The 26,846-nt window shown below is 42.6% G+C and overlaps 1 protein-coding gene across 2 annotated transcripts in view; it reads right to left on the bottom strand.

The window, feature by feature from the left end:
* Positions 1-12,302: 12,302 nt before the first annotated feature.
* The window catches only part of MOSPD1 (motile sperm domain containing 1), a 41,317-nt gene continuing 26,773 nt past the window's right edge, over positions 12,303-26,846 (bottom strand). For both annotated transcript variants that reach the window (XM_085862589.1, XM_085862590.1), the window contains exons 4-7: positions 25,830-26,013; positions 16,510-16,618; positions 16,124-16,273; positions 12,303-13,496 (exon numbers count right to left, since the gene is read on the bottom strand). In XM_085862589.1, the coding sequence (XP_085718715.1) occupies positions 13,465-13,496; positions 16,124-16,273; positions 16,510-16,618; positions 25,830-26,013 (475 nt within the window). In that variant the 3' untranslated portion in view covers positions 12,303-13,464. The remainder of the gene's footprint in view (positions 13,497-16,123; positions 16,274-16,509; positions 16,619-25,829; positions 26,014-26,846) is intronic.

The raw sequence follows: 26,846 nt of genomic DNA, 5'->3' as shown, positions 1-26,846 counted from the left end.
TAAAACTAATGGTTCTTTTTCTTTGGTTGTTTTTGGCAAGAAGTAAAGATCCAGAGAGGCTCTGTATTGGGCAACCCCCCCCCCCTCTATTACGTGAAATGGTTTGGTCCAACTCCAAAAGCCAAAGCAGACGCGAATGGCTTGCGAGTACGGAGACCATAACTTGGGAACCACTTGTCCGATTAATTTCAAACCTTGAAAAGGCACATCCTCGGGTCCCCAGCAATATACCTGGCAAGTTTCAATGAGATCGGACCAGTGGTTGTTGAGAAACAGCAGTCGCAGACAAACATTCACACAGAGATTGCTGGAATTCTAGAGATTTAAAAATTTATTCTTGTATTTGAGGAGTATCTCGGCCTGGTTGTGCTAGAGCAGCTCGTTTTGTGTTACGTAACTTACGTTCAATGAAAAAAGTGGGGGGGGGGACAATCGTTATGTTGTCCCCCCTTAATAAAAAGTGGGGGGACGGACATGTCCCCCTCCCCCACCAATCGACGCCCATACATCAAGGTAATATTTATAAAAACCATCCGTTTCTATCGAATTGACTCGAGATTTGAACAGCATTTGCACATTAGGTCACGGAATTGGTTCAACAAAAAATCTGAACGATCGATTTGCCTTTTTGATGCACCAACTGTTGCCATGACAACAATTTCACCCCATTATGATCAAAATGGGAGTTTTTGTGATTTTTATTATTGCCATGTCTCAAAACGTTTTCAAGATATCACATTGAAACTTACACAGCTTATTTGTGCGTACGTGTAGTGTTTGTGTGTAAAATTTGGTCAAAATTAGTCAAAGGTCAAGACAATCTGAAAGATGTGAGACAACCATGTGACCAAAGTTATAAAATGTATCCCCCAAATTAATGCACAACATTCGATCATATAAAACACTTCATAGGTTGAATTTTCAAAATCACCAAATTGCTGTTTCCATGGCAACTATTGTGTATTTGGATTTCGCAAGTGTCGAACTATACACGACATCTGTCTTTCTTTGTTTTGGGGTTTATTTGTTCGTTTGTTTGATTCCTAAACCTATGGACAGAATACATTGAAAAGTAGTTGTAATTGCACGGTGTACAAGAAGATTTTATTGGGTAAAAGAAAAGTCAGAGTCTTGGGGGGGAGGGGGAGTTCAAGGTGGGGGGTGGGGTGGGGATGTATCCCAATTCTCTCCATGTAAATTTTTATCATATAGCACCACCTGGTGGAAGCCTGAAAGACAAGTCATAATAAAATACACCACAATCATGAAAGTGGGGAAATTAATCCATCTGGAATTCTGGGGAAATTAACCCATCTGGAATTCTGTGGAAATTAACCCATCTGGAATTCTGGGGGAATTAACCCATCTGGAATTCTGGGGGAATTACCCCATCTGTAAGGATGGCTTCTTTGCAAGTACAGAATGTAAAACCAGCCAAAACTCTAAAAATAAAAATTGAAAAACTACACAGAATTATTGTCACACTTAGTGTTCAATTATAGGTGATCATCGTCTTTAAAAAGAAGAAAGAAAAAAACAAACAAAAAAAAACTAGAAGGGCAATCAGTGAGTCGCATACCGTCGCCATGTAATACCTGATCCACGGTAACATATCGGACCCAAAACATTTTTGAAATATCATGCTATATAGGACTATATCATTTTTAGCCCGACCTCTCAATGGTGAAGAATTACTTAAAAAATTAAATAATTCTCCTATCCAGATCCTGATTCGGATCTTCACCAAAATCGAATCATTTCGTCCTTGCGACACACCCAACATGTCCACCAAGTTTCGTCCGAATCCGTCCACAACTCTTTTGAGATACCGTGCTATATATCGTTTTTGGCCCTCTCTCTCTCAATGGCCCTCTCTCTGTCCCCCCAGATTCAGGTTTGATCCACTGACCCCCCAGACAGAACGGACACTCAAACCGTTACACGACCGAGCCTGGTAGCTGTTATAACTGGTTATGGCAGCCGGTCCTTACTGCCCCAACAGGCCTTACATTTTCATCCTCCCAAATGCGAGGGAGTAGCAAAGCTTTCTAAAGTCCAATCACAACAGAAGGGGCCCTACCTTTCCTCTATATATGGGGGGCAAATGGCACAAGCTCAAAAGGTGTAACTATAATGGCACTCGGTGGAGCGCATACCTCCACCAGGTGAACAGTTTACGGTTTGCATCCCACCGATAGGCCGGATCTGGATCAAGACCATTCATCTTTGTCACACAAAAAAATCGATTTGGCTTGTTCTTATCGCATAACTGGAATCAATTCATCCGAGTCACAAACCCACCTGTCCACCACGTTTTGTCCGAATCGTCCATAAGTTTGTGAGATATCCTGCTCACAGAGCCACAGATAAATAGACAGGGGTGAAAACAACCTCCATCCACCTTCGGTGGCAGAGGTAACAATGTTTCGGTTCCAGGCAGAGAAAGCACTCTGCTCTGCCGACCTCCCATATATCACAGGCCAAAGGTCAACGACAGAAGATGTGTGTATCCATCTCCAGTTCCAAGCAGCCTTGCTCGGCCAGGAAGGGGCAACATAACCCTTTATCCTCGCCAATGGAAGTCCATGGCGGCAACTACATAATCTCTCTGTAGAGACACAAGCACAAGCAGATAATGTGATACCCTGAAACAGGTCACATGAGTTGTCCATCAGTCAAAACTTATTCCAGATTCTCAACCACCATCGTCGAAGGCTCTTCGGTGTTCTGAAAATCAAAGTATCGAGAAAATGAGAGAAAAAAAAAACAAAGATGGCACAAGGATGCAGTTCTATACTATTGCATAACAACCCTTCAAGGTAAAAAAAAACAGAGAACAGCCCATACCATGAACTCTGCCAACTCCTTCCTTAAAGTAAACTTCTGGAGGTTCCCAGTTCAAGTCAAGGGGCAAGAGGCAAGGGAAGCATCTACCCAAGGAGGCTCATTACAGGCAGAACAATCCCTTTAATAATTTTAATCTCACAGGCCAGGGTGCAATTGTCTCCTGTCTTATCATTCAACCAACTACTTCTGCCAAAGTTTGTGGGAAGCTACTGTGCCCCGCTACCAGCTGGGGTTTCCACTCAAGAGAGACCTGCTATTGCCCTTTGTAGAGAGAAATCAGACAAGCACTTCAGCAGGGGGCCCTCACTACCAACTGAAACGACTTACAACTGGAACAGCACTCATAGAGGGCAGCGTATCGTCTTGCTTGCTCATTCTGAATAAAAGTACCATTGTTACCTGAACATGCTACTATGATGGTCCACTGATATTGTGGCCCACATGCCCATATCATTCAGGCACCCGAATATTGCACAAGGAAATCAGACGCAGGTGGAGGTATTCGGCCCATCATGCCTGCACCAAATCAACACCACACCAATTTATCAACACCAGACCAACAACACCAAAGGTTTTTTTGCTGTTTTTTGTGTTTTTGTTGGGGTTTTTTTTCCAGGAGAGGGGGGGGGGCATGGGTGAAGACGGTTCTTGGGTAAAAAAAGAAAACATACATCAACCACACAACACCCCTTGACGAGACCCCCACCAACAGCACTCCATTCACATGCACACAATCACCCATCAATGCTCAAACTACCAAAAAGTCCTGTCAACATCCCTATACACCTCCATCTCCATAACTTTCAGGTACCTATCGAATTCTAAGTTAAACTTATCGACTGTTTCTGCTGCCACTACCTTTCTAGTGAGGCCATTCCATGCATTAACTACTCTCTGATTAAAAGTCCCCTACCTTACTAACTTCTTAACTCCTCTTCTTTACTCTCAAGCTATGGTCCCTGGTTCTGTCACTGTCTACTCTGTTGAATAATTAATCTGCACTTATTTTATCTCTACCTTTCATTATCTCCTCGTAACCACCTCCTTTCTAGTGCATAAAGCCCTGTCTGCTTCAGCCGCTCCTCATAGCTGAGTCGAGCCAGGCCCGGAATCAATCGAGTCGCCCTACGCTGAACCCTCTCCATGGAAAGTATGTCCTTCCTGAGTTGTGGTGACCAAAACTTCACACAATATTCTAGATGTGGCCCTCACTAAATTCCTGTACAATGTTAACACCACCTCTTTCGATTTATAATTGATCCCCCTCCTTGTACAACCAGAAACGATATTTGCTTTACCTATAGCTGCCTGGCACTGTGCTGCCTGCTTACCTCCCATATCTATTACCACCCCCAGATCCTTCTCCCATGTGACACACTCCAAAATTACCCCTTGCATCCTGTAATCTCTATTTTCATTGTTCTTTCCCATCCCCAACACCTTTCACTTGCTCAGGTTAAATTCCATCTGACAATCTTCTGCCAAATCTACACAAGTATCAATACTTTCCTGTATCTGATCACCACCCCCTCTGCCATCCACCTCACCTCCAAGCTTTGTGTCATCTGCAAATTTGGAAAGCTTACTCTTCATCCCATTATCCAAATCATTGATGGAAATAATGAATAGTAATGGTCCGAGTACTGATCCCTGAGGTAACCCGCTTCTTGCATTCTCCCAGCAAGACATCCTCCCACTAACAGCCACTCTTTGCTTCCGATCACTAAACCAGTTTGCAATCCAATTAACTACCTAACCAGCCACTCCACTAGCCCTCACCTTGGCTAACAACCTCCGATGTGGTACCTTATCAAATACCTTCTTAAAGTCTAGATATACTGTGTCCACTGCCTTTCCCTCATCCACCCAAACACTGCTTCATAAAACTCCAAAAGATTTGTTAAACAGGAACTACCTTTGGTAAACCCGTGCTGACTACCTTTAATTAGTTTGTATTTGTTTAAATGGTTTCTCATCTGGTCCTTAATTAATGTCTCCAACACCTTCCCCACAACTGAAGTCAAACTAACAGGTTTATAGTTTCCTTAATTCTTCTCTGGATCCTTTTTTAAATAATGGTGTTACATTCGCTACTCTCCAATCCTCCGGTACCTGTCCTGACTCCAGTGAACAATTGAAAATATCCATTAACATCTCGCTTACCTGCTCAGCCACCTCCATCAATACTCTCGGGTGCATATTATCTGGACCCGGAGCCTTATTTACTCTTCGACTTCCTCGCTGTTCCTTAACTTACTCCACTCCAACCTGGATCTTCTGTAAAAGCCCTTCTTCACCTCCTTGAGAGATACTCTCAGCTATTGGCAATTCTCCTGACTGTTCTTGTGTCCATGTTGAATCAAAATACCTGTTTAATAAGCCTGCCATCTCACTTTCCTCACTAATCACTCTCCCAATGCTTTTCCCCTGATGTACTGAAAGAAATCCTTGCTCTTGCCTATATATGAATAAGTGTGTGTGTGTGTGTGTGTGTGTGTGTGTGTGTGTGTGTGTGTGTGTGTGTGTGTGTGTGTGTGTGTGTGTGTGTGTGTGACTCCTCCATAACTGTAAAACCATAAAACCTAGCAGTCTGAAACTTTGTATGCATACTAAGAAAGTGCAAGAGTGAAAATTGGGTGTTTGGGTGATTTAAAACACTTCTTTTGAAGATAATTAACGGTATAATTTAATTATATCCTTTATCAGGCACATACCCAGACACCTCACTCTCGCTGGGGTCTTAATTCTCCATTTTGTTTGGCCTGATTAACGACAGACCTCTCTCTGTAAGCTTGTACTTGTTGCTGCATTCGAGCCTGGGGAGTAACTGCTGAAGTCTATCTGTCCGGGTTCTTTCCGCCATCTGTGTTCTTTGTTCCTTTCACATTTCTTTCTACATATTTTAATTAATTAATTAATTTCTATTCATTCTAATTTTTGCTTTTTCTTCTCTTTCATCCCACTATCCCTCTCGTCCATTATATCTCTCTCTAAGAAGTAAGTGAATGCTTGCAGAAAATGTTCTGTTCGGCTCACTTGGCTGCGCCCGCATGGGTTGGAGGGGAGTGTAGTCACGGCTGAAACCTGAATCCTATCCAGGTTCCTCCTGATGACTCCATCTTTGCTCCTCACTTCTTCGGGTTCCTTCTTCGTCTTCCGTTTCATTGACATGGAACAGATTTATGTCCCGATCAGGATGTACAGTCGGCAGTTGCTACATAAAGCGGAGGTGCATTGTCCACACAAGGAGGTGGTACATAGGGGTAGATTTGTATCTATAAAGTGACCCCGTGGGTGTGTGCATGTCTGCATGCTTGGTTACGGGCGCCATGGTGACAAAGTTTCATCCCGTATCTTATGATGATGGTAGGTGTTGGAGGTTTTAACTTTTAACCTCAGCAGCATACGAGCGATCACGTTTTCCTTTGTCCGCGGGACCGTTTCTAAAGCAATTGGTGATATATGAAGCGCGTGTGCTTTACAAAGGTTATGTGGTTTCTCTTTGTGTGTTGCAAAGCAAAACACATTCGATATCACTTGATTTCCGAGCCGTTTGCCGTATTGACGCGTTTTCTGAATTTCAGAGCCAAATTTTTTTCCACCCGTCACACACAGCACTTTATAAATATTAATGTTAAATGCACATCTCATTGAAACGTCGATATAAACGCAACGTTGTTGTTTTTTTTATTTGTTTTTTGAAATGTCTCCAAAACAAGGGTGAAAGTTACTCAAGGTTTTTGAGTTGAATACAAAACTGTTGCGGTTGTGGGGCTGGATGGAGAAATTTCATCAGGAATTTAGCATTGACTGGAGTGGTTTTGTCCGTGGACGTGTAGGAAGCATCTCAATGTGATTGGGTGGAGAGCCTGTGAGCTTGGGTGCTGCGTGTCACCACACAAGGGGGTGGTGTTGTGTTAATTAGATGGGGTTGAAGAATAAGCTTCCCCAGTATGTAATCGCCCCTCTGTGATTTTTTTCCCTTTGTTTTAATATTTCAAGATCGGCAATAAAGGTGGGGAACACGTCCCTAAAACCACGACAAACAAACGTGCTGAGAGGGCAGAGGCCCCACCTCCAAGGGTGAAGGCAGGCGAAGTCACGCTCCCGAGGCTGATGACTGATGGGCGTGACATCAGAGGCTCGCCAGGCGTGCCGAGCAGGCAGAGGCCGCACCTTTCCGGGTTTCGTGCGAGCAGGCCACACCCCGGAGGCGGAAGATTGAAAAGCGTGATCAAAGAGGAAGAGGGCGTGGGAGCATCGTTTTGAATCGGACGAGAGATCGGCAGAGCACATGCCCGAGATCAGTGTGAGGAACGTACGAGGCAGGGTTGATTTCAGAAGAGAGTCAGAGGTGGGAGTTCAGGGTGAGCACACGCACAAAGCAAGACGCTGGCCTTTGGCTCTTGGTTGAGTCGTGAGTAATGGAGCCCAAGCCTCTTGTACGTCATAGCAGGTCGGCGATGATGATCGATGCACGAAGCCGCTGCACTGGGTGGTGACACGCAACATGAGCATTGGTGTTGAGTGCCGCTCGCGGAGGATCTGGCTTACGTTTGTCCTGCGAAGAGAGAAGTGACGGCACCATTGTGTGCGTCTGCACGTGCTTGGAGAAGCGCCTCCATTCCAAGTTCCACAAAGACCAGCTCTGGGCCAAGCTTAATAAAACAATAAAAGGAAGGATTTTCTTTTCTTTCGTTTTCCTTTTATCTGAATTTGAGTACCTGTGAAGAGACGCCTCAACTTTCGGATTTATTTAATTTATTATCATCATTACCTTTTGAATTATTGTCCTTTGTAAATATTTGGTTATTTTCATTAAATGTTTTCATTTAAAGAAACTGTATCAGTGCATTTGTCGTGGGCTCCGAGTATAACCCCCCCCCCCCATGCTGTGCTGTGCTTCCCCGTGCCTCCGTCCCTCTGCCATTCCACCCTGCCCCTCCCACACACGTTTTAATCTCTGAGGATCAACATGTCCGCCTCCTAATAATAAGGAGCCGCTCGGCCGTCTGGGGGCTGGTGGTGTTAACTGCCCGTCACCACCAGGCCAACACGTATTGTGGTTGGTAATCACACTGACTCCAATCTGCCGATTCTGAAAAAGTTGCCAAATCAAGGCCACAAGCACAACCAGCAGCAGCAGCACGACCCATCAATCCTCTCCTCCACACAATGGGCCAAATCAAGGCCACGAGCACAAAAAGCAGCAGCAGCAGCACGACCCATCAATCCTCTTCTCCGCACCGTGGGCCAAATCAAGCCCACGAGCACAAACAGCAGCAGCACGACCCATCAATCCTCTCCTCCGCACGATGGGCCAAATCAATCCACAACAACAAACAGCAGCAGCTGGAGCACGACCCATCAATCCTCTCCTCTACACGATGGGCCAAATCAAGGCCACGAGCACAAACAACAGCAGCAGCAGCACAACGCATCAATGCTCTCCTCCGCATGATGGGCCAAATAAAGGCCACGAGCACAAACAGCAGCAGCAGCAGTATGACCCATCAATCCTCTTCTCCGCACCGTGGGCCAAAATCAAGGCCACGAGCACAAACAGCAGCAGCAGCTGACCCATCAATCCTCTCCTACGCACGATGGGCCAAATCAAGCCCACGAGCACAAAGAGCATCAGTAGCAGCACGACCCATCAATGCTCTCCTCCGCATGATGGGCCAAATAAAGGCCACGAGCACAAACAGCAGCAGCAGCAGTATGACCCATCAATCCTCTCCTACGCACGATGGGCCAAATCAAGGCCACGAGCACAAAAAGCAGCAGCAGCAGCAATTACGACCTATCAATCCTCTCCTCCGCACAAAGGGCCAAATCAAGGCCACGAGCACAAACAGCATCAGCAGCAGCACGACCCATCAATGCTCTCCTCCGCACGATGGGCCAAATCAAGCCCATGAGCACAAACAGCAGCAGCAGCACAACCCATCAATCCTCTGCTCCGCACCATGGGCCAAATCACGTCCACGAGCACAAACAGCAGCACGACCTATCAATCCTCTCCTCCGCACGATGGACCATATCAAGCCCACGAGAACAAACAGCAGCAGCAGCAGCATGGCCCATAAATCCTCTCCTCCATAGTGTGGGCCAAATCAAGCCCACGAGGACAAATAGCAGCAGCAGCAGCAGCAGCAGCATGACCCATCAATCCTCTCCTCTGCACCGTGGGCCAAATGAAGCCCACGAGCACAAACAGCAGCAGCAGCAGCAGCAGTATGACCCATCAATCCTCTCCTCCGTAGTGTGGGCCAAATCAAGCCCATGAGGACAAACAGCAGCAGGAGCACGACCCATCAATCGTCTCCTCTGCACCATGGGCCAAATCAAGCCCATGAGCAAAAACAGCAGCAGCAGTATGACCCATCAATCCGCTCCTCCGTAGTGTGGGCCAAATCATGCCCACGAGCACAAACAGCAGCAGTATGACCCATCAATCCTCTCCTCCGCACCATGGGCCAAATAAAGCCCACGAGCACAAACAGCAGCAGCAGCAGTATGACCCATCAATTCTCTCCTCCGCACGATGGGCCAAATCAAGCCCACGAGCACAAACAGCAGCAGCATGACCCGTCAATCCTCTCCTCCGCACCTTGGGCCAAATCAAGCCCACAACAACAAACAGCAGCAGCTGGAGCACGACCCATCAATCCTCTGCTCCGCACGATGGGCCAAATCAAGCCCACGAGCACAAACAGCAGCAGCATGACCCGTCAATCTTCTCCTCCGCACCTTGGGCCAAATCAAGCCCACAACAACAAACAGCAGCAGCTGGAGCACGACCCATCAATCCTCTGCTCCGCACGATGGGCCAAATCAAGCCCACGAGCACAAACAGCAGCAGCAGCAGCATGACCCATCAATCCTCTTCTCCGCACCATGTGCCAAATCAAGCTAACGAGAACAAACAGCAGCAGCAGCACGACCTATCAATCCTCTCCTCCACACCGTGGGCCAAATGAAGCCCATGAGCACAAACAGCAGCAGTAGCACGACCCATCAATCCTTTCCTCTGCACGATGGGCAAAATCAATCCCATGAGCATAAACAGCAGGAGCAGCATGACCCGTCAATCCTCTCCTCCGCACCACGGGCCAAATCAAGCCCACAAGCACAAACAGCAGCAGCAGCAGTATGACCCATCAATCCTCTCCTCCGCACCGTGGGCCAAATCAAGCCCACGAGCACAAACAGCAGCATCAGCACGACCCATCAATCCTCTCCTCCGCACGATGGGCCAAATCAAGCCCACGAGCACAAACAGCAGCAGCATCAGCATGACCCATCAATCCTCTTCTACGCACCGTGGGCCAAATCAAGCCAACGAGCACAAACAGCAGCAGCACGACCTATCAATCCTCTCCTCCACACCGTGGGCCAAATCAAGCCCATGAGCACAAACAGCAGCAGTAGCACGACCCATCAATCCTTTCCTCTGCACGATGGGCAAAATCAATCCCATGAGCATAAACAGCAGCAGGAGCAGCATGACCCATCAATCCTCTCCTCCGCACCATGGGCCAAATCAAGCCCACGAGCAAAAACATCAGCAGCATCACGATCCATCAATCCTCTCCACTGCATCGCTGGCCGAATATATCGTGCCTTCAGAAAGTATTCACACCCGTCAACTTTTGTCAAAGCCTGAATTTGAAACGGATTAAATTTACTTTTTTTGTCACCGATCTACATAAAATATCCCATAATGACAAAGTGAAAACATGTTTTCAGAAATTTTTACAAATGAAATAAAAATGAAAACCTGAAATGTCTTGTGTCAATAAGTATTCAACCCCCACAGTCGAATCTCCTTTGGCAGTGATTACAGCTTCGAGTCTTCTTGGGTATGTCTGTATCAGCTTTGCATATTTGGATTTGGGGATTTTCTCCCATTCTTCCTTGCAGATTTGGTCAAGCTCTGTCAAATTCGATGAGGAATGTCGGTGAACAGCAATCTTCAAGTCTTTCCACAGATTCTCAATGGGATTCAAGTCTGGACTTTGGCTGGGCCACTCAAGGACTTTCATATTCTTGTTCTGAAGTCATTCCAGTGTTGCTTTTGCTCAATGCTTGGGGTCATTGTCCTGTTGAAACCAAAATCTTCAGCACAATCTCAGGTCTTCTGCACTCTGAAGCAGGTTCTCCTCAACCTGAAGCAGGTTTGCCTGTATTTGGCTCCATTCATTGTTCCCACTATCCTTACAAGTCTCCCAGTCCCTGCCGCTGAAAAGCACCCTCATGGCACGATGCTGTCACCACTCGGCTTCACAGTATGGTTGAGGTTAGATGGGTGTTGAGCTGTGCTCGGTTTCTGCCAGAGTTAGCACTTCGCAATCAGGCTAAAGAGTTCAATTTTCATCTCATCAGACCACAGAATATTTTTCCTCATACTCTCAGAGTCTTTCACGTGCCTTTTGCAAACTTCAGGCATGCTATGATGTGCCTTTTTCTCAGGAGTGGCTTCCATCTGGCCACTCTCCCATAAAGCCTACATTAGTGAAGTGCTTCAGAAATTGTTATCCTTCTGGCAGGTTCTCCAATCTGAGCCAAGGAACTCTGTAGTTCTGTCAGTGGTCATTGGGTTCTTGGTCACTTTCCTGACCAAGGTCCTTTTTGCCCAGTTGATCGGATGGCCAGCTCCAGGAAGAGTCTTGGTGGTTGCATATTGTTTCCAATTCCTAATGATGAAGCTTACTGTGCTCTTGGGAACTTTCAACACTCTAGAAATTGTTTTATACCCTTCACCAGATCTGTGCCTCCTCACAATTATATCTCGGAGTTCTACGGATAGTTCCTCGGACTTCATGGTAGAGTTTCTGCTCTGACATGCACCGTCAACTGTGGGACCTTATATAGAAAGGTTTGTTTCTTCCCAAATCATGTCCAATCAATTGAATTGGCCACAAGTAAATTCTAATCAAGTTGTAGAGACATCTTAAGGATGATCATAGGAAAGTGGATGTACCCGAGTTCAATTCAGAGTGTCATAACGAAGGGGTTTAATACTTATTGACACCACTTTTCATTTTTAATCAACTTGGAGAAAAATTCTAAAAACATGTTTTCACTTCGGCATTACGGGGTATTTTGTTTAGATCGGTGACAAAAAAAAAAAAAATGTACATTTCATCCATTTTAAATTCAGGCTGTAACACAACATAATCTGACAAAAGTAGAGGGGTGCGAATACTTTCTGAAGGCACTGTACAAACATACATTTATTGACCCTTTTTGCTGTTTCAAAAAAGAAAATACAAGATCATTTAGCAAAATAAAAATTGACCACATTGTTGTAGATCTTTTTCTCACACTGAAACATGGTGCAATGTGTTCACACAAATTTCTGAGACAATTTACAACACAAGATGTCAAAAAAACAAAATTCAGGACTACATCGGCACTCCAAGTGCAAGGATGAACAAGCCACACAACTGTCTCCATCAAAGCAAGTTTAATGGTCTTTTCAATGTAATAAATAAACAAAGAGACTGTAAAATGTTCAAACAAAACATGAAGGAGGAAGGAGCCGTTTTGGCATGATCTTTGTGCAAAATGAATTCATATGAAGCAAAAAAGGTTGAAGATGACAGGCCGGAGGAGAAGTCCATCAGGAGTTGTGATGGAGACGATCCAACCGTCATCACCGAAGTGTTGCCAAGCTTGGTATACCATAGTACTGGCTCGCTGCTTTGTATTCATCCTCTACGTGAGCGAAGTAAGCAAAAAAATAAAATAAAATCCACCCATTCAGATGACAGCAGTGGAGTAAAACCATCCAGCAAGGGAAAAGCTGAAACGTTCGGCTCGATTTCCAAAGAAGTTGCAACTTATTGGTTTATGGCAAGTGATTGGCAATGGCTTGTTACAAAACAAACAAATAAAACCCCAATATATGTACAAGAATGATACATTATTAATATGACATTCATACAATCTTCAAGCATTCTCACATAAACCATATTCACAATAATGTCCATACAATAGGCGATTTCAGAAGCAAATGAGAAAAGGAATGGCAAGCTACACAAACGACTATATTCTTCATTCGTTTTTTTTTGTCGTTGTTTTTTTTTGTATTTTTTTTGCAGGAACGCCTCACTTTAATAAAGGTCAAAATTTGAAGCCCTCTCTGCATTGGCAAAATCTAGGCTTACAAAACTCGTAGTATTTCAAAAGCAAACTCAGCAAAACAGTCGAGGCGTATGGGGAAAATGCCAAAGCAAGATCTATCCTTCATGGGTCATTCTCGATCAAAAAGGTTTTTGCACAGATGGGTGACCAGTGAGACTTGATTTCTGCATGTCTGGTCCTCAAGAGATGTTCAGCAGCAGAATGCCGCCTTTGAACTTGGCAATGATGATGCAGTGCAAGAAATGGCGATGCAACCGTCACCCATCCAACCCCCTCGCTCAGTTCAAAATCCTCCAGGAGGAATGGCAATGACTGGTGGTTTTCACATCCATTACCCATTTGGAATTGACATTTAATCGGAGTCATCGTCCAAAGGTCTGCTCCGTTCAAATTTTTCTGTGGGTACGTGGGTTGCGTGAGTGTATTGAAGGATGGCTCGAGCAATTCTCGCTCGTTGTCCACTTGTCACACAGGTAAAATAAGCATAGTTACGATTCCTGCAAAGGAACAAGGACAGTCAAGTGGAAGAATGGTGCAAGTAAAAGAAAAAAAATACAACAAACAAATAAAAAAAATAATAATAAAGCAGAAGGATTTATCAGGGTGGTCAGAAAATCACCTTACCCCTGCTAAATTTCTCACACCTCCGACCCCCTCGTTGGTATGCGGAAACACTGACTCACTGACACAGGAGTGGCTGCTTTCAACAAGACAGTCACGCATTTTGCGTTGCATGTTCGGGACTATCTTAATGAAGGATTGGACAGAGATCACCAGCTCCTCCCTATACCATCGCCACCATATAGTCCAGATTTATTGACTCCGGACAACACTTCAAGGGGCTTCAAGGAGAAAGTGTCGACAAACCAGTATAGGATAATTGAAGACTTGGGCGTTGCTGTCGTGGCCTCTTTCGCACAGGTGACCCCCACATATGTTACACAAGATGTCCAAGAGGACTTGGCAACAAATTCATTGGTGCAAGAAGAATGATGAAGAGCAAACAGATACAACTAGAAGGGCACTCGGTAGAGTGCATACCTAAGCCACGTAATGCCTGATCCACAAGAACATATCGGGCACAATACATTTTTGAAATATCATGCTATACATCATTTTTGGCCGAATCTCTCAATGGTGAAGAATCACTTTAAAAAATAAATAATTCTTGTATCCAGATCCAGATTCGAATCTTCACAAAAATCGAATCATTTCTTTGTCGCACACCCAATCTGTCCACCAAATTTCATCCGAATCCGTCCACAACTTTTTCAGATATTGTGCTATATATTAGTTTAGCCCTATCTCTCAATGGTAAATAATCACTTAAAAAATTATCGTATCTGGATCCCGATTCAGACATTCACCAAAATTGAATCAATTCTTCCTTGTTACACACCCAACGTGTCCACCAAGTTTCATCCAAATCTATCAAGAACTATTTGAGATATTGTTCTCTCTCGTTTTTGGCCCTATCTCTCAATAGTGAAGAATCAGTTTTTAAAAATCATATTAGTCGTATCTGGATCTGGTTCTTCAACAAAATGTAATCAGTTCGTCCTTGTCACACACCGAACCTGTCCACAAAATTTCATCCAGATCCGTCCACAACTTTTTGAGATATCCTACACACAGACAAAGCAGACAGTCAGACAGACAGACAGAGAGGGGTGAAAACATAACCTCCTTCACCTTCGATGGTGGAGGTAATGACTGATTACCACACGAAAGCAAAAAGCAGCGCGTTAAGCAATTGGTTCGTGTGTGTGTGTGTGTGTGTGTGTGTGTGTGTGTGTGTGTGTGTGTGTGTGTGTGTGTGTGTGTGTGTGTGTGTGTGTGTGTGTGTGTGTGTGTGTCTGTCCTTCCATGTACAAACATCAGTTTATGATCAAGGAACACCTTAATTTCAATTGAACGTTATATTTCGAACATTAATCGGAAAAACGAACCTGTAGTTTTGCCGTACTTCGGCTCTGAATTCATCCCGATCGCACATGTACGCAGAGGAGCGACATAATTATTTTACTGCCTGCCTGTCAATCAGTCAAACAAAATTGAAAATTCCAAACAGGAAATTTACTATTTTTAAGGACGTCATGAAGGACGCAAAAAACAGGCACAAAGAACGAATGTAGCGTGCTAAATAAGGTGGTGTGAAAAACACTGCATCAACGGTGGTGAACTTCCGGAATTATTTTCTCCATGATGTTTAAATCGTCTTTTTATTTCAATTGAATTATATGGTTCAGCAATGTAGAACACAAATCGCCCTTTTGACACTTTCAAAAACCTTTCGTTTAGCAGTAAAAATATGACAGCATTTTACATCATCACGACAATCAAATTTGCCACTCATCGGCCATGCCCATTTCCTTGTTTCGCAAGACAGTGTGGGGTAACTCTATGAACTATGTAGTTCTATGAACTCTCTCGTTAATTACTGTAATACTGCACAATAAAAACTGTATTTTAAAATAGTTTAAGAACGAATGCTTGATTGGGGAGGGGTAAAGCTACTTTCAGGCCACACACCCTGTACAATGGGGATTATTCTCCGTAGAGCTGTATATCAAAACACCTTATTGCTCTTGTTCAATACCTGAAATTTTATAACAAATGAGTATGCATCATAGGGACTATCTATAACCACAGTCTATTGCAAGGAAGCATGCTCATAAAATTTCCTTAGTATTATTAACGCTTTAAACCCTGAGCTCATTGGACTTTCAGCTCCCCCACCCTGGGCTCGTTGGAGAAAAATCCAGCCACTCGGGTATGTGGAGGTTTGAATAGCGGGCAATGAACTGGCTGCTCGGATATATGGAAGTTTGAATAGCGGTTGGTAAAATGGCCATTAGGGTTCAAATGGTTAAGAGAAAAACAAAAATGGGAGGGAAGAAAAACTCCCCTTGTGCTCAGGCCTTGGAGGAAAAGCAAATGTTACATTTCTTAATCATCAAAAACTGTTTTCATTCATGTAAATTGGTTGTTTCGATTAGAATTGCGAGCACAAAATGATCAAACAATATTGCTTGAAATTTAAAAACAAAATACGAAGTGCGACAATTTGCAATTAAGTCAACCACCAACGGCCACCGATGTCGTCACAGCAGCTCCTGCTCACCGAGTATATAGGCAGCAACCAGTTTCTGGTGAGTGGTGAGGTGCAGGCAGGATGGAACACTCGAGTTTGAGTCACCCTGCGTAGGCAGCATCAGGGCAAGGACACACAAAAGCCCAGCGAAAACGAAGAGGCAGTTTGGCCCTCGGTGTCCTGCTTGTGGAACAATAACATGCCGCATTTGAGGTCGTTAACAAGCCAAGGAGCAAAGTGATGCACAAGGTAGCACAGATAATCATGATGAGGTGAAGCAGTTTTAAAAGTCTACAGATTGTGGTGAAAAGCGAGGGAAACGAAGGAAATTTTTCCCACTTTGCATCAATTGAACAAGTGTTTTAAGCTCATCGAATAGAGGGCATCAGGTGTTCATTTGCAACTGAAAGCCTGACCTTGTGGGTAATCATAGAAGATTTCTCCAGCATCGCTGCGAGTCCGAGTTCCCCTGGACCTTTCCCCAGTCGTTCCCACTCTGGACTTTCGTCCTTCTGCACTGCTCGACTGCACAACATTCAACAATGCGGCCCCACACAAAGGATAAACATACCTTAAAGCCAAAGTAAACCCAAATGTTTATTTGATTACTTCACCCCCCCCAACCCCCTCTCGCTCCCCCACAATTTAACAGGACCTTTGAAACTGTTAAATTATTGATACTTCGATTCACATCACACATACAAATTTTCTGATATCAATGAAAAAAAAAAAAACAACCAACCTGATATGTTTAAGAGTCCACTGTTGTTTCCAACCCCTTAAAAGCGAACACAGTTGTCAAATATTTCTCCATTCAATTCATTTTCTGAACATCAAAAACTAAAGTAGACAGTAACCAAAATTTCCGGACGTGTGTGTGTGTGTGTGTGTGTGTGTGTGTGTGTGTGTGTGTGTGTATGTGCGCGTGTGTGTGTGTGCGCGCGCGCGCGCGCATGGCCCACCACCCAAAATCACAAGCCATTAAAGGTGGAACCTGCAAAAGCCAGACATTAATATCCCAGATAACTGGCTTAATGCCAAATTTAGACCACACCGGCTGAGCGGTAGTTGCCATGTGCCTCCAGTCTCACACATCCTGTATCTAACGTGTGATTATCCACAAGGGGATTACCCAAATTATTTTGTTTTGCTCCAGGAGTTGTCAACAAAATTGTTGGCGTGGGAAAGATGGCAGGAACAGATGCAATTGCAACTTATGAAATAATGCTATCCCAAGCAAAAATGCAAGTTCGAACTTTAGTATACGAGGACTACTCTCATATACTCTAGTAACAGGTCTTACTACAGTAGTCTGCAGAGAATTACGACAGCAAAGGAATGCTGTTTTTTTTTGCCTGGGATAAGAGTATATAATTTAGTGTGTGCGTTGTTGGTTGATCTCCATGTGCAGGTTTCAGAAGGTAGGAGAGTCATGATTCATGGACCAATTTGTGGCCAAACAAAGTTTTTGTCTGAGGGCTTTTTTCAGAATCATCACCGAGCTCCAGACACCTTTCAAATGCAGTTATTTTGTTGTAATATTCCCAAGGATGGCTTTTAATATCTCTATATGGTTATTTTTTTCATCATTCCCGTTGCTCCAATGATCACTGGAACAAATTTGGCATTCTTCAGCTTCCAGGATCTTTTCACTTCATTTTTGAGGTCTTGGTATTTGGTCATTTTCTTGATTCCTGTGTTGTTTAGGCCAAAATCACTGAGAACTGATACAATTAGCAATGCCGTTTGTTCCTTTTTGTACCTCAGTACTATATCCAGTCGCAGTGCTTTGTTTTCTATGTTCACACTTTATGGGATCATTAGGTCGTACATGAACATTACTTCCTTGTTTTCAGTGATTGCTTTTGGTTCATGTTTCCATGAGTTTTCTGGAACTGGGATATTGAGACTTTTGAAGATGTGCGAGTGGATTCATTACTCCACATACATTGTTGTGGCTTTATGTGTACAGCTGCTCTGACACGAGTTTTTTTTTTTTTTACATCCTGATAGGAGGTGGCTTGTACTTTCTGTTTCGACCTCGCAGAACCGACACTTGTCCGATTGACTTAGTCCCACAATTTTCTTTAAGCCATTGGTGTAGTGTGCTTGGTCTTGGCATTTATGATTCATTCTCCATTTCAGTTGAGCTGACCTCTTATTTGCCATTCCAAAAAGCCTTGTTTGTCTCCTCCCAATGTGTCCAACTCTTATTTTTTCTTTATACCTTTCAGCTCTTCAGTCATTTTCCAAGTTGTCTCTGTTTATCTGTTGATATTTCATTTTATATTTTTCTTTTGTCTTTTTATGCAATTGTTGGGCTGTATTCGTTGTTGTTTCAGTTTCTTGTGTGACATCTTCCATTTGCACCTGTCTTTGGAATTTTTTTGCAAAGTGGGTTATGGATACATTCTCTGGTTTGTTGGTCTTCGTGATTGCTTAAAAATTGGATTCAGTCATCTATATTTAACTTTTCACGTATTCAGACAATCCTACAGTTGTCATTCTGTGCACTTAGTTGAGCTCCATCAGGCTGCTACCTCCTCCTGGTCTCGGTTATTCTGCAGCTGTACTGGAATACTGGTATTACAAGTTGGTTTATAGCTTTGATATTGTTCCTTGGAGAAAGGTATATTTTCAGGATCAGCCTCGTTCCATGCAGGTATTCTTTGGTAATTGTTTTATTCATTTGTTTGTGAATTATTTGGTGGCCCTCTTTTACTCCAAGATATTTGTTTGATGCTTCGTTGTCTAGCCCCTGTACTTGTGTCAATTTTCATGGTTTTGTTGGTCTACCTTGTATGAATGTGACTTGGCACACTTATCTCGGCCAAGTTCCATATGAATGTCGTCAGAGTACCGTTGCACTAATCGAGTTGTTCTTCCAATTTTTCGTCATTTGCTGGAAAGTGTTAAATCATCCAGATGTGAAGTAGATGCGTCAGAGTTCTTGTTTCTTTGGATACTAGACTATAAGACCCGTTGCTTCGCTGACAGAAATACCAATCTTTGCTGTGACAGATAATCAATAGGCCAAGAAGAAAAAGGATTCTGGGGAGTACAGGTATAACCAGCGTCGCAAGTTGGCGTTAGCAGTTTCAACATGTGCCCAAGTACCTCTTTAAACAAAGAAGTTAAAAGTATTTTTGCACTACAATCCTTCTTGGGAGTTCCCTAAATCCACAGTAGTTCGATTTATTGAAATCCGTTAATCTGTTCTCAAGTTATAACAGGACAAACAAACGGACAGACAGAGACAGAGACACGGCTCCTTTTAAAATATAGATTATTTTATTTTATGTCAGGGTATATCCATGTCCTCACTCAGTCACTCATTGATGAGGTTGCTCAGTGGGTCCAGGTCCAAGAAAAACAGGAGGGGCGAAAGGCCGTCTCCCTGAAAGATCCCTTGGAATATATTCACCCGTGGAATTTTGATCTTTCTTTCCGAGTGCTGTAATATCAGTGGTGTTCCAAAGTTACATTGCTTTCTCTTTCAATACGATTATTTGGGTGTTGATCTTGTACAATTGCATGCATTTTATCATCCATGAATGTGGGACAATATCAAAAGCATTTTTGTACTCTATCCATGCTGTGGATAATTTGGTTCTTCTTGTATCGCAATTTTGAGTATGGCCTTGTTTAGTAGTAGGTGGTCCATTGTTCTGTAGCAACCTGTCTTGCATCCCTTCTGTTCTGCCTCAAGACCTCTTTCTTGCGTTAGGTGCGGGTATATCATTTCTGTGAGGATTCCTGTCAGAAGTTTGTACATTGTTTGTAGACAGGTTATTTATAGATCTATACTTGTAAAGTAGTTGGGTATCTTCAGATTTTGGGATGAGGAAGGTGTTACCTTCTGTGAGCCACTCATCCAAGGTCTCTTCCCCCTTGGATAAGTTTGATGAATGCTCGAGGGTAGTGATTGTTTGGAGCATCTCGTTGCTTTAGCTGGAAGTTTGGAATTTCATCTGGGCATAGATTTTATTTTTGCTAGTTTTTTTTTCCTTCATTAAATATCAGTCGAGGCATTTCCTTTGGATGTTGTCCCCCCCCCCTCCCCTTCTAAGTTTTGGATTCAATCTGCCTCTGTTGTGTTCTTTTGGGTCCTCAGATTCCTTTCCAGAAATTTTCAAGTTTGTCTCTGTCAAGGGGATTTGATACGTTTTGCTTTTGTTTCCCGAGTTCGTGATAGAATCTTTTTGGGTTATTTTCCAACATGCGGTTTTGTTTTCTCCCTTTGTTCACTTCATCATAGTTTTTTTTTTTTTAATACCTTTCTTGCAATCATTTCTATTTTGTTTGCTTTGAGCAACCATTACCTCCAAGTCATTATTTCCAATTTTGTATTTGTTTTTTAAAAAAATCTCATTAGCTTTGGGCTTCGATTTCCTCCTTATAAATAGCTGCATTTGTCCCGTTTCTTTTCTCAGATGTTCCCTTTGTGTCTCTAACCTCCGTTTCCATGGTGGTGCCTGGTCTCTGTCCATATGGGCTGGTTTACTCATCTTGTGATGTTGTTTTCCCGTTATTTTTTCTTGTATGAGCAGTGCCACTGCAAAGCTCATGGTGTTGAGTTCCTTTAGTGGGGATGATTTTGTTAGTTCTCCCAATTAGCATTTTTCTCCATCGGTTGTTTTCTATTTTGTGTAGTTGTGGTCTTTCCCCAAATTTCATCTCCACTATTTTGTTTGTCAGCTCTTCTTCCAGTCTTCACTGCTCATCACCATCCTCATCCTCATTCACCCCTCTATTCCTTCCCTAATAGAGAGAGCCTGTTATCACCCGCCATTTTCATCCCCTCCGTCTGGGTAGGTGTTTTTACTCAGTCCACGACCAAGTCGGGTCTGTTTCCTCTCCCTATTAACATGGTTCTGCATCTCCTCTGTCTCAACTCACCTTCGCCGCTCGGTCCCTAATGCTCCGCATTCCAAACCCTTGCTTTGTCGCACAGCTCCTCCCCGCACCATTGCGGCCACTTTTCCACCATTCCACTGTCCACCCCCGAGAGAGCGCTCGGCTCCCATCCTCCTCATATCTCCTACTTGTCTCCTGGCCTTCACCAATATCTCTTTTATTTTATATATATTTCGGAATTTATGTGCTGTTGACGCAACTTTTTCGATTTTTTGGGATGGCACCGTCTACTCTGGTGGCCAACATGGTCTTCAACTGGTCCGTGCATCCAGCTTCCCCACCGGCCATCCCCCATTGTTCACTTTTCAGTGGTGTGTCATATTGCTTCCTCTTGATAATTTTTATTTGTAGACAATTATGACCTTCGCCGAGGGAGAGGGTATTGTGTTGGGGTCCGTTTATCTGTCTGTCTGTCTGTCTGTCTTTGTTTGTTTGTTTGTCTGCACAGAACTTTCGTGTTTTTCTCCGCAATCGCTTATCGTATTGAGACGAAATTTTCACCATCGGTGTGACTACTCGTGTGGAATGTTATAATGATAATTATGATGTCATAGGTCATGTGGTGTGGCAGCCATATTGGATTTACCATAAAACCTATAAAAAATCTTCTCCAGAACGGCTGGGCAGATCGAGGGGAAACGTCACACAAATGTTCTCCAAGCCTTGGGTTTACAAGTTTGTAATGAAATAATTCATAGGTCACATGGTTTGGCAGCCATATTGGACTGAAGAAAAATATTCAATAATGTTTTCTCTGGAACCGCTTCATCAATCGTCAGGAAACTTCACAATTATGATCTAGTACTGATGGGGAATATAGATTTTAAATTTCAACCTGATCGGACATGTGTGGCAGGAATAATTATTTAATCTTTGCGTTTTTAATCTGGGTTCTTGATTTTTACACTCTCCAGAGGAGAAGGTATTGCATTTGGGTCCGTTTGTTTGTTTGTTTGTTTGTCCACACAGAACGTGAGCACGTGTATTAATTATTTTAGACCCTTGAGAAACCCAAGACACTTAAAGACCCCTAAGACCCTCCAGAACTTTTACAACCCTGAAACCCATAAAGAACCACGAAGACCCACGACCCTAAAATCCCTAAACTCTGAAGACCCTAAATCATTTAGAGCCTTTAGAACACCAAGACCCTTTCAGACACCCACAAAACTTTACCAACAATAATAATTTTGTATTTTTGCAATTTATATTTCATTATTATTTGATAACATTATATATTGTACTGATCTTGGCGATATAAAAATGTTTTAATAATAAAATCGTACAATTTATTTAAAGATTATGGATACACAAAATACGGGAATTATGAAATATTTGCATCTTTAAATAAAGTGTGTGTGGAATTTATGGTGTTGTCATAAAATAAAAGAAATTAAAAATATATATTTATTAAATTAAAAAGTTAAATGAATAAACAAATAAAGGTCATTAAAGGGTGTTGTCATTAAATAAAATAAAGGTGTTGTCATTGATTGATTTATAGTTACATAACGACATTCAAAACACCCCTCACCCCTCCCTCCCACCCCCCGCCCATGCGTTAGGTAATTTCTGAAAGGCCCCTAAACAATGGTAAACTTCTGATTTTATTGTTGGATTTATCATAATCATCTTTTTTTTTTATCTTTAAAACTTCTTTCATTTCAATTTCTCTCATTACCCTCGCCGGAGGATCCGTTTGTTTGTTTGTTTGTCCGCACAGAACTTTAATGTTTTCCTCTGCAACCGCTTGTTGGGTTGAGACAAAATTTTCACCATCGGAGCGACTACTCATGTGGAATGTTTTATTGATAATTGTGATGTCACAGGTCACATAGTGTGGCAGCCATGTTGGAAAAATAAAAAAATTGGACCTCTATCTCTAAAACCGCATCAAGGAAAAAATTGAAACTTGGCACATAGCAAGTACTCCTCATGGGGAATAAGTGTGGTTTTTTTTATGGTCATAGGTGCCGTCATTATGACGTCATAATTCCATATGTAGAATGCTACATCTGATCAGTATGAAAACTTTTGAGGGTAATCTAGGGATAAAATGGTCCACAGAAAAAAATATTGATGACATCATTGGTCACTTGATTTGGCAGCCATATTGTTAAAACAAAAAACAAAGACCTTCAAAAATCTTCCATGAAATGGTTGAACAGATTGAGGTGACAATTTACACGTATGACCACCTATCCATGAGGAACAAAAGGTGCACACGGTTTGGCAGCCATTTTGGATTTACCCTAAAACCTATAAAAAAATCTTGTTCTCTAGAATAAAAACAGATCGAGGGGAAACTTCACACAAATGTTCCCCAAACCTTGGGGATATCAGGCTATTCACGAAAAAATTATGTCACATCGTCTGGCAGCCATATTGGTTGAGTGGAAATTTAAAAATATATATTTCTCTTGAACCACTTAATTGGTCGATGTGAAACTTAAAAATTTTAATCTGTTGTTGATGGGGAATAAATGTTTTAAATTTCAACCTGATAGGACACATGGTGTGGCAGCCCCCCCCCCCCCCCAATTTTTTTTTGGAATCTGGGTTCTTTTTAAATTTTTTTGAATAAGGCTCATTTAGCTGTGCCTGCACAAGTTTGAGGGTAGAGTTGTAGCAGCTGAAACATGAATACAATGCAGGTTCCTCCTGATGACTTCATCTTTTCTTTTTCCTTGTTTTGGTTCCCTCTGATTACTCCAATGCAGGACTGTACCTATTTGGTCTTCCATTTGATAAGAATTGAATTTATTTTAATCCCATTCTAAATTCAATAGAACAATAATAATAAACGTCATGGGTTAGGGTCAAGTGTCTGATCAAAGTGGGACATCTTGGTACCCGGTCATCACTGCCAGCAGTTATAAAGTGGCAGTTCTAATTATGTCTCGACTTACGCAAGACACGAGTACACAAACGCCACACAAATCTACACAAACACCACACAAAACAAGTCCTGGCAAGGGTCTGCAATCTCTGATTGCTATTTTTCTTGTTTTATTTATAAAATTTTATTATAAAATTATAAAAAAAATGTTTATAAAATTATATTTATAAAATTTTATTTATAAAATATTTTATAAAAAAAAAATTTATAAATTTTATTTATAAAATATTAAAAAAAATAAAATAAAAAAAAATAAAAAACCAAATGCCTGCAGCATATTTACAGGCTGAATAACCTCCGTCATCTGATGATGATAACATGACAAATTAGAACGACACGCGGTAGAGCGCATACGTCCACCAGGCTGAACTGTTTACACCTTTTATCCCACTGATAAGCCGAATCCACGTCCGGACCATTCGTCCTTGTCACAAACCAAAATCGAATTGGCTTGTTCTTGTCATCTACCCAACCTGTGCACCAAGTTCCGTCCGAATCCTTCCACAACTTTGTTTGCCTGTCTAAGCACGATATCTCACAAAGACAGACAGACCGGGGTGAAAACATAACCTCAGCCTACCATTGGTGGTGGAGGTAAAAAGACTGTGGCCCTCTGAAAGTCAGGTAAGAGCATTTTGGCAAACAGTTGATAAGTGGAATCGTTCATAAATGCCTTCCTTCGACATTAAACAACAGAATTTAAGTTTGTTTGTTTTCTCTCTCACTTTAAAAGTCACTATCTGATGGTAAAACAAAACCACTGGGATAGAAAGTACAGCAGATCTTCCCCATTCGCAGGGGTTACGTTCTTGAAAAACCCCACATTGTGCAAAATCACAATGCGCAAAGTTAAGACCTTATGGGAAAAGTATGGTTAGGGCAACCAACTGTAAAATGTATTGACTTTTTTGCCTAAACTAGTACTGTATATACTGTACAGTAAAAATGAAAAACACTTAAAATTGTAGACGATTGTGATGGAGGGCGTTGGAGGTTATTAAGAAGATGTCGAAGTCCCTGGCTTAGGGTCGTCAGGGTCATCAGACTTGATGAAGGAAGAGGTGATCTTTGTCTGCTTTGCTTTGTTCTGCACGTGCTCGTGGACCTCCGCATAAGGTGCCATGACAGCGTCCATCTCACGCTTGAATTTCAAGCACCTCTCCTCGAAGAATAGTGAAATCCTCTCAAGATACGTGTCTCATTCTACTTTATCCCAAGTGTTCTCTTTGATGCACCTCAACTTTATCTTATTTCCCCCTCATCGCTTCAAAATAAACAAACAAATATTTTCATTCAAAAAAACAAAACAACAAACTCATTCTGCCTCTGATTTCCTTCCTTATTTCTTCCTTTCTTATTACCTCCCAATTGAACCAACATTCCTCTTAAATTAATTAATTTGCTTCTTACTTTAAAAACTTTTCATAACATTTTATAGTGTTGCATTTGCCTTATTTCACGAAAACCCCATATTCTTCTTCTTCTTCTTCTTCACAACACCACACATTCTTCTTCGTCAAACCTATTTACTGTCACAAGCACCCCACGAAGTAATTAAAAGAAAAATTAAAACTAAATCATGCAATATCACACGATAGCAAACTAAATTAGGTGACAGTCCGTGCGGCATGATATCGAAAGAGCGACTGTGAGGTGAGACAGAGATGCGGGGTTGTGTAGTCCTCCATACCAGACCACGATAGGGACCCACGCCGTTATCGGCACATTTTACCACAATAATTAAATCGCAATGGAGCGAAACAGCGATGTGCAAACTCGCGTTCGAAGTGGGCCCTGCTGTACAACCATAAAAAGAATGAAATCACACGCGTGATATTAAACACCTTATTAAAGTTCACATCTTCCCATGAGGGTAAATAAGATCATGCTAAGAAAAGATCATCACATACTCGATCTTACCTCCAACGCAAGAGGGAGCGACGAAGGACCCTGTTGCAAGGGTTGTGAGTGTGCAGAAGGGAGCAGCAGAGCAGAAATCTCACGTCGTCCCTCGGTACGCCCAGGTCCCTGTTCCCCGATAATCAGCCGAAACGTGTCGTGCAAGTTTACATGTGCCGAAGTCACAGCTCGATGGCGAATGACACTGGCAGAAGAATGGAAAACACGGGATGCAATATGTGGGAAAGAAGGGAACGGGGGGCGGGGGGGGGGGGGAGATCAATCTGCTTTCCCGAGCAGTATTCCACGAGACATTTTGAAACGTTTTGGCTAACAATTACTGCTGACAAGGTGTAGTCAATTTAATAGACGAAATAGGGATTTAATAAATTGACTAAAGACTTGTTACATGCATCAAAGGTTTTATCTTCCTTCAGAGGTTGAGGCTTGCAGAAGAGCTGTACGAACAAAGGTGGAAGGTCAATAAGGCAGAGGGCGACAGGTGGACAACAGATATACAGCGTAGTGCTGTACCCGAACTCAAACTCAGCGAGTTGTGCTTCCGAGCAGAGTCAGAGTCAAGCCGGGTTTGCCTGTCAACTCGGGAAATTTTCCTGTCATGTGAAATGAAGTAATTTCAGTATTTTTTTAAGTGTGTGTGGTCGAAAATGGAAATGAATCTGAAGTGCTACATGCTGTTTCTCTTTGCAAGTTTCAAAGCAAAATATTATCCTAATCGGGCACTGTAACCGTTACGTTAGCCGTGAGCAGGTGAGCACGGGTCTCACGGCATGGCGAACTATAGATATCGTTTAGATTTGATCAGTCGATGCGAGTCACGCTTCATAGGAATAGAATTGCGGAGATAACAAGTAAGTCTTGTCTACACTTTTATGTCGTGGAGTCCACAGTAATCTCTTCTCGTAATGAACTTCTTCATCGTGACAGCTTTTAATTAATCAAAAGACAGCCTGTTGTACTTCACAAACGTGTTGCATGTCAATCTGTGCATCATTGAGGCTTAAAATTAGTAAAACA

The sequence above is a fragment of the Eptatretus burgeri genome, chromosome 17 (assembly GCF_056783735.1).
Source record: "Eptatretus burgeri isolate ZD-2024b chromosome 17, Ebu_testis_v1, whole genome shotgun sequence".
In the NCBI taxonomy this organism is placed as follows: Eukaryota; Metazoa; Chordata; class Myxini; order Myxiniformes; family Myxinidae; genus Eptatretus; species Eptatretus burgeri.
This window is presented reverse-complemented; position numbering and strand designations above follow the sequence as displayed.